The sequence below is a fragment of the Mesoplodon mirus genome, assembly GCF_964341445.2.
Source record: "Mesoplodon mirus genome assembly, chromosome: 3".
NCBI lineage: Eukaryota > Metazoa > Chordata > Mammalia > Artiodactyla > Ziphiidae > Mesoplodon > Mesoplodon mirus.
Genome location: NC_138978.1, coordinates 29,445,043 through 29,460,062, shown reverse-complemented (window position 1 = coordinate 29,460,062; position 15,020 = coordinate 29,445,043). Strand labels below are relative to the sequence as shown.

At 52.0% G+C, this 15,020-nt stretch overlaps 1 protein-coding gene across 2 annotated transcripts in view; it reads left to right on the top strand.

Moving 5' to 3' along the window:
* Nucleotides 1–13,234, top strand: part of TRIM62 (tripartite motif containing 62) — a 35,802-nt gene extending 22,568 nt beyond the window's left edge. For both annotated transcript variants that reach the window (XM_082614025.1, XM_082614026.1), the window contains exon 6: nucleotides 7,958–13,234. In XM_082614025.1, the coding sequence (XP_082470151.1) occupies nucleotides 7,958–8,508 (551 nt within the window). In that variant the 3' untranslated portion in view covers nucleotides 8,509–13,234. The remainder of the gene's footprint in view (nucleotides 1–7,957) is intronic.
* The last annotated feature ends 1,786 nt before the right edge of the window (nucleotides 13,235–15,020 follow it).

Sequence of the window (15,020 nt, the reverse complement as noted above, 5' to 3'; positions counted from 1 at the left end):
GCTGGCGTTGTCTACATGTGGACGGTATTGAATGAGCCGGGATGAGGTCACCTAGGAAGTGGGGGTAGAGAGAAAAGAGAGAGGGCCACTCTAACACATGGAGCCCTAGGCCACTCCTAGAAGTCAAGGACAGGAGGGGGACCCAGCCAAGGAGACCGAGAAGGAACAGCCAGAGAATAGGAGGAAGACCTGCATCTGTCGTGGAAGCCAAGTGGAGAAAGTGTTTCGAGGAGGAGAAAGTGGATAGTGGTGGCAAAGCTGCGACCCCAAGTGTGGGAGGATCAGAACTGACTGTTCTCCGGGTCTTGGTGACCTTGACAAGAGCTGCTTTGGTGGAGCAATAGAGGCAAAAGCCTGACTGGAGACCGTCCAAGAGAAAATGAGACAGGAAGTGGAGACAGTGCTTTCAAAGAGTTTTATATAAGGGAAGGAGAGAGAATGTGGCAGTGGCTATTTGTTTAAGATAGAAGAAATGGCAGCATATATGGGAGGGGTGGGGGGCATGGAAAAGATCCAGTAGAGAAGGCAGAATTGAGGGTGAAGGAGGGAGAGTTGCCGGGGTGACCGCCAGGAGTGGGACCTGCCTCTGCCTTTGCTGGGAGCCAGGAGAAGGTAGAATAAATGGCCCCCCCGAAGCCGAGGGGGCAGTGGTGGGGGCTCCTGGGAATTCTCTTCACCTCTCGCAGTAAGGCAGGAAGCAAAGGTCATCCGCTGAGATGAGGATGGGCTAGAGGAGGTCATGGGAAATCTGCCGAGAGAGGAGAAAGTCTGAAATGGGTTTCTAGTAGTTAGTAGACCCTGGGACTGGGAGGTCAACGCCTTCCTGAGATCACACAACCCACAAGGGCATCAGAGTGGAACGTATTGGCAGCAGGGAAACTTCTGTGTTCCTGAGTCAGGTGCAATGTCCTTTAGAGGTGAGACAAGGATATAGAGGAGACTTCTCCCTAAGAGGTAGACACTGTTATTATCATTTTTTAGATGAGGAAACTGAGGCACAGGGCTGTTAGGAACTTGTCGTGGTCACAACCTGTAAATGGTACAGCCAGGATTTAAACCCAGACATGTCAGACCCCAGAGCCTGTGCCCTTACCTACTAAACTAACCAGGCATTCTCTGGCCTCATACTACCAACCCAGGAAGACTGCTGGGGAGACTGAGGCTCAGAGAGGCTCACTGATTTCCCAAGATCACACAGCAATCAGTGCTCTTTCCACCTATCTGGATTCATTCTTCTGATCTACAAATACTGAAAGTCCTTCGAGGCACTTTCAGGATCAGGGGAGACAGATGGGACAACAGACCCTGAAAGTCCAGTGGGACCAGGGCCATGATGAGGGACTTACATGGGGTCATGGGAGCCCAGAGGGACAACAGGAGGCTCTGGATGGGGCGAGGGAGGAGCCAGGGGAACACTGAGTAGACGATGTTTGAACTGAGCGCTGAAAACTGAGGGTTTTCCCACTCAGGAAAGGGTGGGGCCTGGAGGTGCCTCGGACAATCCTCGGCATTGGGAACTGTGTAGGCAAAGGAGGCGGTGGGGAGGGCAGGGGCATGAATGATCCCAGGATGTTCACGATTGGCCTTCAGGTACAGATGGAGAAGGACTGAGGACAATCACTGAGGGTGTGAATGCTGAACAGGGATGGGGCTCCCCTCCAGGTGACTGAAGACCTCATTGGATGGATGCATCATGACCAGTTGCACAAAAGTGAAGGGACATCTCCTAGAACCCTTAAATCTGGATCTGTGCCCTCACTGACAAAGGGGGCGGTAGTTGGGCGAAGGGCCCACTTTCCAGCCGACTGGGCGGGGCTCTTGGCTCTCCTCCTGGGGTTGTGGGTCTCTGTGTGCTCCCAGCCTTGGAGAGACCTGCACACTGGGACCCAGCAGGGTGAGGGCCACACATGGGTGAAGCAGCATAACTGAAGGAGGCAAGAAGCCCCTCCAAGGGTCCTGTCCCCTCCTGTGACCCAGGGAAGCCCCTCAGGCAGATGGTCTCAGGAGCTCTATTTACCTCAGCTGCCACAGCTCACAGAGGCAACCCAGGCACCTCAGCCTGACAGTCAAGGCCCTATGAGATCTGGGCCCAGCCATTCTCTCTTTCTCCCCTCTGTATCACACTCAGCCACACTGAACCATCTTGTTTTTACATGAGCCATATTCCCTCTCCTCCACACTTTTGCACATGCTATTCCCTTTGCCAAGAACACTCGACACAAACCTTAATCTTTGATGACTAACTGCTACTCTCCTTCACATCTTAGTTTATAAACACCTCCTCTGGGAAGCCTTCCTGGATTTTTCCAGGTAGCCCTGGGCTTTCCTGGTCTCACTGTTTTGTTAATGTCTGCATGGCTGTCTCTCTTACTAGACCGTGAGCTCTGAAGGGTCAGGGGCTGAGTCTGATTCATCACTATGCATCCCCAGCAGCCAGCACAGTAAATGTCTGTGGATGAATGAATAAAGAAATGAATGAGTCCTGCTCTCAATTCTGTTACTATTGGGTTGGCCAAAAAGTTCGTTCAGGCTTTTCCGTTACATGTGGAAAAACCCGAATGAACTTTTTGGCCAACCCAATAGAATAGGGCCTGGCATTAAGTATGTGCTCAATAATTATTTGTTGAAGGAAGGAACTTGCTGCACATTCTTGGACAAGTCACTTCCTCCCTCTGAAGCTCAGTTTTCTCCTCTGTATTATAAGGGTGCTAGTGTTCCCTTCTTGACTCCCTCACAAGTGAACAAATGGATGTGGGAATTTGCTGATTGCCCCAGGGCAGGGTTTCTCAGCCTCAGCACTATTGACATTTGGAGCTGGATAATTCCTTGTCTAAGGGGGCTGTCCCGTGCATTGTAGGACGTTTAACAGCATCCCTGGTCTCTACCCAACTAGACGCCACACACACCCCCTCCCACTGTGACACCCAAATTCGTCTCCAGGCATTGCCCAATGTCCCCTATGGGGCAAATCAGCCCCAGTCAAGAACCGCTGCCCCAGGGAAAGCTGCCTGTAGGAGAGGGGCTGAGGGAGCAGTAGGGTGTGCCCTGAACATCCTGCCAAGGACAGCGGCCCCTGGGGGTTCAGAGAACAGTGACCTGGTTAGCTGGGCCCCTTCCTTTGTCTGTAGGGCCTGTGAAGTCACTCTGGCTCCTCTACCAAAACCAAGGCTCTTTTGTCCAGTTGGGAGGGGCAGGTGCCCCCAGGGACCTAGCCCTGGATTCTAGCAGCTTCCTGCCTGCCCCCCTTCCAGTTCAGCCTTCCTATTGGGTCACCTGAGAACTCCATGTAGCACCTGTCACTCCCGTGATCTGGAACCTCCACTCTCCACCACCACACACACCCCTGCCCCACCTCTCAGCTGACATTGGAAACTCTCCTCCAACTGCCTGGCCTGATTGCCCCAGCTCCCAGGCACAAACTTCCTCCCAACCCAGGCCAGGTGGCCATTGTCCAGAGGACACCAGACACTACTTCCTTTGCTCCGGCCACCTCCCTCTCCTGGGCTGCTCTCTCCTCCTCCTGCTTATCTGAATCCAATCATTCTGGGTTCCAGCATGTTCACTGCCTAGCTGTGTGACGCAGGGCAAATGTCTGCCTTCTCTCAGCCTGTTTCCTCATCTGTAAAACAGGGATGAGGAAGGTGTGATTTGTCTCCCAGGGTAGGTAGGACAATTAAATAAGATTATTTATTTGTGATAATAATCCTGGAACTTAGTAAATGCTTGATACCTGTTTCTTATGATTATCATGAATCATCAGATGGTTCCTCAGTCTTGCTGAACAGGCTTTCTAGGGCCACATAAAGGAAAGGACATGGTGTGAAAGATCTTAGCTCAAGTGCCAGCTCTGCTTCCACCCAAAGTGGCAACTTGAGCAAGCCACTTAACTCAGAGAAATCTCCCTGGAGCCTCAGTTTCCTCTTCTGAAAAATGGGTAGAGTAATTTGTGCTCCTGGAGCTGCTGTACTGGTCCCATGAGCTAGAGGGTGTGAAAATGTTTTTCGAATGCCCATACTGTGCAGCTGAGGGCCTGAGTAGGCAGGAGGACTGAGGGGCCAGACTTCTTAAAGGCCTGGCCAGAGGAAAGAGCTGATTGTCCTTGAGAACAAAGAGGCACAAGCCACTTGCTGCCAAGTGATGGTGCTGGACTTTGGGGTTTCTCTGCCACTTGGGCCACTGCAGTATGTGGCTGATGGTGGCCAGGAGACAGTTCCTGGCCCCCCCGCAGTCCACGCTCCTTGCCTTTTGACCTTGAGGTCTCAGAGAGGCTTAAATGGTTGGAGAGCACACCTGGAGACCAGATGGACTGCCTCAGTGCCTGCTTTCTGTTTTTATAAAAGTGTCCCAGGACCTAGAAAAGAGCTCTGACCTGTAAAATTGTGAACCCCAGGGGACGGGATTTGTTTTGCGTCTGTCTGACGAGTCTGTCACCTCTCCTGAGAATAAAGGATGGATGGAGGGATTGCCAGTCCCCGCACAGGGACTGACTTCTCAGAGGGGGAAAAGGTATTGCCATGTCCCCAGCTGGGTACCTCTCTGGTCTAAAGGCTGTTACTCCTGTCAGCCCTAGCCCCTGGGAGGACTTGAGAGAGGCCCGAAGACAGGACCTCTGTTTATGAGGAGGTGGACCTCAGCCCACCCTTTGGGGTGTAAAAGCCTCCTAAGAATCAAGCCACACCCTTTGCCTCAGAAGAATGCCAGGCCCTGCCTCTAGCCTCACCCTATGGGCTGTTGGGCCCTGCCCACTGTGGATCAGGTCCCACCCACCCCCAGCCCCGCCTCTATTGCCAGAACTGACCAATGAATGGCAGACCCCGCCCCTAAGCACACCCAATGAGTGGCAGGTCCTCTCTCTGGCAAGTCCCTTGGGCTTCAAGCCTGTGGGTCCACGCCAAGGAGTTAGCCCTCAGTGCAGTGAGGATTTCCTCCGTCCTACAGGCGCAATCTCAGAACCACTGAAAGCCCACTTGCCTGGCTCCTAGGGTGTCCTCCCCACTCATCAGTGGCACTGGAAGGGCCCACGTTGCCCTACTTAGGCTTAAGAGTATGGGGCTGAGCCCTCCTGCCTGCGTGCTAGTCTCCCCACTGGTCCTTCTAACCTCGGTTTCTGCCTGTCGCTGGTCTCCTCAAATCATCCTGGGCACCTCAGACATAAGGCCCAGTTTCCCATGGGGCACTCAACCACAGCTGCCCACACCTTGGCAATGTGCCCGCTTTGTCCCTCTTGCTCCTCTGCCATAGACACCTGAGTATGACCCACATTCCACAGCCAGTAGGAGTGGCCCCATGTGTGTCTGATTAGATGATTCTTCTCTCCCGGGCTCCCCCTAACACATACTTCCTACATCCCTTCCACCTCCTACCTCTGGATCCCACTGTGGGAATACCCACATTCCACATGGCAGGAGCCTTCTGGTCTGATAGGCTGCGCTGTGACCAGATGACAGGGCGAAACGTTCATACACTGATTCAGTGTCCTCCTTCGCATGCCTCCCCTCTTCCATGTCCCTGGATAGAAAATTGTGTTTCCATTGACCCCTCTAGTCACAGGGCTAATTGTTTCCATACAGCCCTCTGACTTCTAAGAACAGGAAAGAAGAGTGTAAAACTCAAGACTAAATTTATTCCTGACAGAGTTCATAGAAGGAGCTTGCTGTAAGTCAATGGCCAGTTTTGTCAGTGGACTGTGAACAGGAGCACAGTTCAGGGACTGGCTGTCACCCCCTGTTATTGATGATTGCCATCGTTGAGGCATTTTACTTCTCTGTGTATATGCAGCCAGCAGACGTGGCTCAAATAGGAGGTGATGATGCTCCTGCCATGTATAATCATGCCTCCGCTCCGCCAGATAAGGAAAGCACCAGAGAGCCAGCTGGAGGAGTCCTTTCTTTGCTCCAAGGAACTAGTGACAGGATTCCTTCTCCTTTTCTCCCCTCTGCCTTACTCTGCCCTGGAAGTGCTCATCCAGGCTAATGAGAGCCAATTCTAGGTTCCTCCTTCTGGCTGAGCATCAACTCCCTCAGGGAGGCAGGAGTAAACAGAGTCCTTGACAAGAGTTCATGAGACTTTGAGAGCCAGACCTGCTAAGCCAGTGTGGCCGGGTGCCCCAGCCTGTGCTGCCTGCCCAAAGACCAACACAAGTGGGGTCAGTTTAATTTGGTGAGCCTTTCTGGAAACATTTCGCATGCCAGGCCGTGTGCTGGGCACTGGGCCCACCAGGGAGAGTACACAGTCCTTGCCCTCCTGGTGTACATGGGGGTAAGATATGGGCACAGAAGACTACCCCACGTATCAGGAGAGGGGCACAAACAAGGTTAAGGAATTTCAGAGTAAGGAGTGAGCATACCTGCTGGGCAACCAGGAAGGCTTCCCTGAGGATAGGACCTGGAACTGAGCCTCACGGGGTGTGATTACAACAAGCAGAGATGAGGCAGTGGAGGGAACAGTCTGGGCGAAGGCTCTGGGCCTGAGTGGGGTCGCGGGTGTTGAGTGAGAGGTAGGCAGGAAGAGAGGGCTAGAGCTGGGTTGCACATGGTCTTGATTAGACCTGGCTCTGCCAGTGTTTGCCTGGTGGTCTGAGACTAGTCACATCTCCTCTCTGGGTCTCAGTTTCCCCATCTGTCAAATGGGAGAGTTGGCCTAGAATCAGTGGTTTTCAACTTTTTCAGACCCATCATCTACTTTTTATAACAAATAATTTGTAATGTCTCAAAGATAGTATGGCCTTTTCACAATTTCAAGTATATATACACATATACATATATATGTATATGTGTGTATATACTCTATGATATAAAGGAAAAATAGAAGGAAATTATTTATAATAAAATATTGTATATGTCAATATGTAGATGCTCACTCACAACCACCCTAGAAAACATAATGAACGAGTCAGGTGCTCACACCATAGCTAAAACATCATTCTGCCTCAAATGCAGTCTTAAATAGGTAGGTTTTATGGGTCAATGGTGTTCTTCTTAGAGATGTATTTCCAAAAAAGTGAACAATTCTCAGTGACATTCCAGACAAAACAAATTCAGTCTTCCCCCAGTTTATATGGTAATTGCATTTCAAAACATTCAGTATATATTAAAACTGTACAAAAATTATTTCATGGGCTTCCCTGGTGGCGCAGCGGTTGAGAGTCTGCCTGCCGATGCAGGGGACACGGGTTCATGCCCCGGTCCAGGAGGATCCCACATGCCACGGAGCGGCTGGGCCCATGAGCCATGGCCGCTGAGCCTGCGCGTCCGGAGCCTGTGCTCCGCAACGGGAGAAGCCACAACAGTGAGAGGCCCGCGTACCGAAAAAAAAAAAAAAAATTTCATGTTTATATGTAAACTGGAGTTAAGCTGTAGCTTCAGGTCATTGTGAAGATTTTTCATCCACATGAATATCTGGTGGAGCGTCTGAAACTCATCGGTGGGCACATGGGACTGCCCTGTGCATTTCATACAGGGCATTTAGCATCCCTGGATCCCACCTACTGAGACAACACAAACACCCCAACAAATTTCCAAAGCACCCCATAGGGTGATTATCCAACCCCCGAATAATCTTTAAGCTCCCTCCCAGCTCTGAAATTACCCAATTCTGGGTGTGGGACATGGGACTGTAGGCAAGTCATGTCCTCTCTATGAGGACATAGAGATTTATTTATTCAGATTTATTCAACAAATTTTGTGGAGTGCCCACTGTGTGCCTTGCCCCAGGACACCATCAGTGAACAAGCAGCCATAGCTTCTGTCCCCTGCAGCCAGGTTAAAATCTGAAAGGACCTTAGCTGTCACCCTTCCATTTTACAGAGGAGGAAGCTGAGTCCCAGAGAGGGCAGGCTTGTATTCAGCATCACACAGCCTCCTGGGGGCCAACCAGAACCCGTCCTCAGGGAGGCACCATAGAGTGGGTCCACCGCCTTCTCTCCACTTATCTCCTCTTCCTCCTCCATCCCCGGCAGTGCCAGCCGCCCTGACCCTGGACCCGGGCACCGCCCACCAGCGCCTCATCCTGTCCGACGACTGCACCATCGTGGCCTACGGCAACCTGCACCCACAGCCGCTGCAGGACTCACCGAAGCGCTTCGATGTGGAGGTGTCGGTGCTGGGCTCTGAGGCCTTCAGTGGCGGCGTCCACTACTGGGAGGTGGTGGTGGCGGAGAAGACCCAGTGGGTGATCGGGCTGGCACACGAAGCCGCGAGCCGTAAGGGCAGCATCCAGATCCAGCCTAGCCGCGGCTTCTACTGCATCGTCATGCACGACGGCAACCAGTACAGCGCCTGCACCGAGCCCTGGACGCGGCTCAACGTCCGCGACAAGCTCGACAAGGTGGGCGTCTTCCTGGACTACGACCAAGGCCTGCTCATCTTCTATAACGCCGATGACATGTCTTGGCTGTACACCTTCCGCGAGAAGTTCCCCGGCAAGCTCTGTTCCTACTTCAGCCCCGGGCAGAGCCACGCCAATGGCAAGAACGTGCAGCCGCTGCGGATCAACACGGTCCGCATCTAGTGCTGCAGAGGGAGACCGCAGGCCTGAGCATGGCCACCAGCGAGAGCCCTGCCCCGGAGAGCGGAGGCCGGGACTCCAGCCCAGCCGGGCCAACCTGGGATCTCAGGCCAGTTGTTTACCCTCATTTCCCTGTCTGTAAAATGGAGGTTGTGCTCCACGATTCCGAAGCTCTTCCAGCACTGATGTTCTGTAGCTCTGACCTTACTGGGGATGCAGCTTCGGTCCAAGGGTGTGACATGGCTTCTCAGGGCAGCCCCTGCCCAACCCTCATCCCCCTCCTCTCAGGGGCAGGGGACTGCGTCCCTATGTCTCCCTCCTGCCCACATGCCCTAAGCTCAGGATGTGTCAGTTGTTGCCAGCAGTTGGCTGCCTGAAAGAGACACAGAACCCTCTTATGCTTCCAGGCCTAAGACTTGCCCCTGATCAAGCTAGTGATGGGCCGTTTTAGCCTCAATCCCAGCCCACAGTGGACACAGGCGGTAGCTAGTCCCAGGGTTGCCTGAGAACCACCTACTCCTTCCATCCCTGTACCAAGAGCTTCATGACTTTCCCACTTATCTGCAGGTAGAAATGAAGTTGTGGCCTGTGGAAGCCACAGGCACAGGCCGTGTGAGCCCAAGGCACTCACGTCAGAACTTACCAGCCAGGGAAGACTGTCAGTAGTTAAGCCCACATGTTACAGTCACTGTGCCACCACCTTCCTGCCCACAGGTCTTAAGGCCAGATAATGGCACACCCCGACGTAGGACAAGCATCACTGGATGGTGGAGGTCCCCAGCAGCTCCAAACAAGGGTCCAGCCAGGCCTCTGTGACCAGAGTGTAGCGAGGGTGTAGCGAGGCTGTGGGGAGCAGTATTTTAGTCAGGCTCTGAGCACTGGGGTGGGTGTCAGCTGGGCCCCCCTCATCAATCTTGGCATCTGTCTCAGTTGGGATCCTGTTGCAGAAAACAAGAGCTGCTTTAGCTTTAGACAAGGATTTATTACCAGGTCCCTAGTGGCTTTGTAAAATCATTGGAAGGGCTGGAGGAGCAGACTCTGCTGAATTTCCAGGAACAGCTCCCAGCCGCCAAATTCATCATGTCTGTTGTGACCAGGAACACTGCTCCCATCTGCAGGAAGCCCCTGCATCAAGAAGCCGCTGGCTGCAGAACTGCGCTGACTCTGCTACTGTCCGCACCAGTCAGTGGCTGTCCTGAGGGCGGCCGCCTCCCATTCAATTCAATTTCCAGATCCAAATGTCTACGAGGGGGGGGCCTCCCTGGTGGCGCAGTGGTTAAGAGTCCGCCTGCTGATGCAGGAGACACAGGTTCGTGCCCCAGTCCGGGAAGATCCCACATGCCGCGGAGTGGCTGGGCCTGTGAGCCATGGCCGCTGAGCCTGCGCGTCCGGAGCCTGTGCTCCGCGAAAAAAAACACAAAAAAACAAATGTCTACGAGGGATTCTGTGTGGGGAAACTTAAGTCAGATCCAGAACCTGGGCTGCAAGGGAGTCTGGGAAATGTACTTTTCTTCTTTCCAGCCTCATCCGTACAAAAAGGCACAATAGAAGAAAGTTAGAATGGATGTTGAACAAGCCCACCTTCAGTTTTTGCCATTGGAATCCACCTCTAGGCCTTGGCTTTGAAGCAGCAGAGCCTCTAGTTGTCCTGCTCCGTGGCTTTGTCCTTGTCCAGGACAGGAGCCCCAGGAGCGGGCCTGCAGGACCAAGCTGAAATGTCTCCGAGGCCTTAGCTTTTCTTTCTAGTCCTGGGGCCTAGATTCTGAACTTGGGGTCTCTGACCACACCCATCTCAAAGGAGCCAGACTAGCTGAACTTGGGGGGCTCCCACCTCACAACTGCTGCCCACTGGGGCCTCCCTTGGGCAGGAGGAATCCTCGGTCTCACCCCACCCATTCAGCTACCAGAATCTGGGCCACCCCCAGCAGTATTTTTATTTTAAATGTTGCCCATTTTGTGAGTTATGATAAATTTGTATTAAATTAAAGTTACAGGCTGTGAGCGGTCAGTTCCATTCATTTTGACACACACAGAGGCCCATCTATCCTGGCCCAGGCAGCATACATACATCAGCATAGCTAAACCACAAAGCAACCCTACCAGGTAGATAGTAAGTATTATGCCCATTTTACAGAGGGGGAAAAATGAGGTTCATAGAGAGGACATGACTTGCCTACAGTCCCATGTCCCACACCTGGTAAGTGAGTTTAGAACTGAGTGAGCCCAAGGCACTCACGTCAGAACTTACCAGCCAGGGAAGACTGTCAGTCTTTGCCTGGAGGAGGGCGTGGTGGTAGCCTTGGGAGCAGACAGAGGGGAGATTATGAGACAGTGGCAAGAGCCTAGTCACTGGAACCCCACAGACCTAGGCTTAAATCCAGGCTCCGTCACTGGGTGCCTTTAGAGAAATGACTTAACCTCTCTGGACCTCAGTTTTCTCACATGGAAAATGGGGATAATAATCACACCAATCTCACATAATTTTTGCTCAGTGGCTCTGTCCTCTGGAGGAGAAGCTGCAAAGTGCAGTGCACTTAGGGAGGACCTGCGTCTCACACCAGCTGCCACCCAGAATCAGTGCCTGGAACTGTGTGGGTTTTCTGAACCTCTGGGCTGGCTCTGCCCCTAAGCAGTCTATCTTCTTCCTTGTGCCTTGTGAGGGGTGTGGGACCACCTAGGCCAGGAAGGTCCCCAGGTCTGCTGTGTTGAAGGAGGTCCATCCCACCTCTGACTCACAGGGAAGCAGCCTGGCCAGGAGACAGGGCCCTGCATGTGGACACAAAGGCTGTTCACACAGCAAGTAGAAAGGCCACTGGGACCCCCTGCAGTTGTGCACTGCAGCAGCCTTGGAAACAGGACTCCTGGGCCTAGTCTTTGTTCTGTGCTGACTCATTTTGTACCGTGAGGGTCCCTTCCACAATCTCCTCACCTGCAGAATGAGGGAGGTTATACTGGATGCTCTCTGAGGTGGACCTTCACCTATACCAGGAGGCGGGGAAGGGAAGAGAGGGAACTACCCCAGTCATTGATTTGTTTGCAGTTCTAAGAAGAGGGACATGAACAAGGAGGAGGAGGGGCCATTGGCAAGGGCAGAGGGAGAGGTCTCTGATTGGCTGATGGAGAACACCCCAGTTCACAGAGAAGTTGTAGGGGTTGATACTGGAACTAGAGTATCTCCACCCGCCAGCTCCATGCTCTCAGATCCCTGTGACTCCCCCAAAGCCACATCTCTCTATTTTTGCTCAGTGGATCTGTCCTCTGAAGGAGAAGCACCCCATCCACGCTCCTTCCTTCGCCTTCCCCCACTCAGTCTCAGCACCAGGTCCAAGAAAGGCTGGTCGCTGCCCAGTCTTCACTCCCAGTTTCCAAGTGTCTGGGAGTAACTGTAGGGACCTAATCTGAACACACAACTGGGAACTCTGGGAAATCAGGGTACCTCTAAGAGGTATGAAGTGTCCAGAGAAATCCTGAATGAAAGAATCTGGGATTATCAGGCTAATACCAGGAACCTCACATTTAACAGGTAAGCAAAGAGGGGAGGTAAAGGCAGCACAGCCTTGGAGAGGAAGGAGGGATCAGGAGAGATCTTCCCCAGGGCAGGAAAGAATTGATAGAATGACAGAAACCCCCATTTGCATCCCTGTTTGTGGTCAGCAAGCAAAGCGCTGGCACTTCTTGCATCTTCTCTAACATCAAGACACGCCCATGAGGTTGATATCATTATCTCAGTGTTTGAGCTGGGAAATACTACTTGCCTGGGAACCCACAGCCAGTACTCAGCAGAACTGGAAATCAGACCCAGGGCTGTCCAAAGCTGAAACCCAGTTCTTCACTTACCTCCCTGGAAATGCTTTTCAACTTCGAAGACCGCTTCAGCGACAGGCAGCAGCCACCAGAACTGTGATCCCCCTGGGATTCAAGGTGGGAGCTTAACCCAGGCTCCACACCATTGAATTATGCAATTGTACCAGGCTCTGCTACCTTAACAAGCCCATATGGGGGCAGAGCTAGTGTTTGTTATTTCGATTAAGATTACTTCGTCTATTTAATGTAAAGAACTTTTGAAAGATTGGCCTTACTTCCGTTGTCCTTTTTTCATGATAGAAGCCTGTCGACAATGGTATGCCTGTTGGTGCTAGCCTTCCAATATTCAGCAAAGATTTAGTAAAAGGCAGAGCTTTAAATGGGCCTCCTAGTTTTTGAAGATCTTGCTCATCGTTTTAATTATGAATACTGGAGGCAGAGCCTGACTAATATAGCTTTAAAGATCACTCATGTACAGACATTTTAAAATGTTAGGTATAGTTGATTCATGCCAATAGTTAAGATTATTAAACCTAGTTGTCATGAGGTTGAGAAACCAATAATTTTTTCATTGATGTATAATTGACATAAAACATTATATTACTTTCAGCTGTACAACATAATGATTCAAAGTTTGTATATATTGCAAAATGATCACCAAAATAAATGTAGATGACATTCGTTGCCATAAAAAAAAAAAAAAGTACTACACAATTGTGAGTCAAGTCTCATCTGCAGGCTCCGCCTCATGTACCTGCCAGGTCAGAGGTGGACTCATGAAGGCACTATGTGACCCTGAGCGGGTCCCTCTCCCTTCCTGGACCTCTGTTTCTCCATCTCTATTAGGGAGGGGCTAGGGATCTAGTTAACTGATTGCCAAGGTACTAGCTCTGATGATCCAGGATTCTGTAAGTCTAATGTTGGTCCCGGGGCTTGGCCTGCTCAGCACCTAACAAGGCCATTAGCTCTGGGTCTTTCTCTCTGGGGTGGCAGCAGGCAGCAGGAACAAAAAACAGAGATAAGGTCTCTTTTGTGTGTTTTTTTTTCTTTTTTTTTAAAGTGCAAAGAAAGGATGAATAGTTGGACCTCGAGTCTCTCCTTTGTTCATCTCAGCTACTGGTGTGCAGGAGTTAAACTACAACAGACTCCTATAGAAGCACTGAAGTTAAACAGTCTCCCGTTAGCTCAGCTTTGAAAGGGAGAGGGGGAGAGGGCCCAACGTGGGGTGGGGGAAAAGAGACAGAGAGAGAAGGAGAAGAAGATGGAGAGAGGAGATAAGGTCTCTTGACAGCACAGTCTCAGCTCAGGGGCCCTAGGGATGGGCCTTCCCTCCTGCCAGAGAGGACATCCCGGGAGGCTGACTGCTCACACCTGGGCAGAATTCCTGGCTTCTTCCCCTCCTGCCTCAGTCTTGCCCTGTTCACTATCCTCAAATGCTCCACCAGAATGTCTGTCGCAGAGGACCATGTCACAGGCTTAAATGCAGGTGGCCAGGAGTGGTGAGGTTGGGGGAGGGGTGGTGTGCTGGCCAAGGTGCTGAATTGTCATTGGCCACAAGGGCATGATAATTTCTCCTTACTCTGGGACACCTACAATTCTAGCCAGTGTCTCTGGGGAACAAGGGGTGATGGAAAGCAGAGCAGAAATCAGAAGTAGAGGGAGTGAGAGGGGGGAGGGGGAGGGAGAGGGAGGGGCGAGGGAGAGGAAGGAGAGGGAAGTGGAGATGCATTCAGGAAGCACAGCCTCCAAAAAAATAGCGGGGGGGATACTTTTATTCTGAAATATGTTCATTTTCCTTTGTTTTTCTTTTCTATCTGGATTAAATTATGTGGATTTTTGTTTACCCTAGATAGAGAAAAGAACAGTCTTCCATCTTCTTTCAAAATTTTGACAGTTCTATCATATTTCTGACTATTACAAAATGCCCCCCATTCACCCTAGGAATTCAGTGAACTAGGGGAAGAGTGGACACTTTGGACCAGAGGACCAGGGGCTTCCTACTCTGATGTCATGACAAGGGAGGGACTTTCAAGAGGCTGGAGCCAGGGGCACAAAGCCCAGGCCCTGGTGAGCTCCCCAAAACTGTGGGCCATGATGTGATCCAGTCTGAAAGCTGGAGGAGTTGGGGCTCCTCCAGCCCAATCCGGAGGCCCAGAGAGAGTTGCTTTCTAGCTCAAGGTCATATAGCACATGGCAGAGCCAAGGTCAGAACCCAGGTGTCCTGGCTCCCAGTCACTGAGGAGGGAGAATGGCCAGCTGAGAGGGCCTCCCACCCAGGAAAGAAAAAGGAGCACAGTGGGCCAGCTGGGAGGGGGCAGGGGCAGAGCTGAGGTGGGTGGTGCTCAGAGGAGAAGGGTCCCCATAACTAAAAGGTCAGCGGGGTGTAAGGGTGCCCTCAGAGTGGTGGCTTCAGCTCCTCGGCGAGGAAGAGGGACAAAGCAGAGTCAGGAAGTCCTCTCTGGGGTGGAGTTAGCCCAGCTGAGCGTGCTAGCCAGCATCACAGATTCCACGATGGCCGCTAAGAGACCACTGGTCTCAACCCCATCATTTCACAGGTAAGAAAACCGAGGTCCAAAAGGAAAGTCACCAGCCCGTGAGGCAGAGCCAGGCCCAGACCCAGGTCTGCGGACTCACAGCCATCGGCTCTTTCCACACAACGTTTCATCTCCCCGCTGTGGATGCTGATGCCTCCTCCCACCCCCTGGGAACCT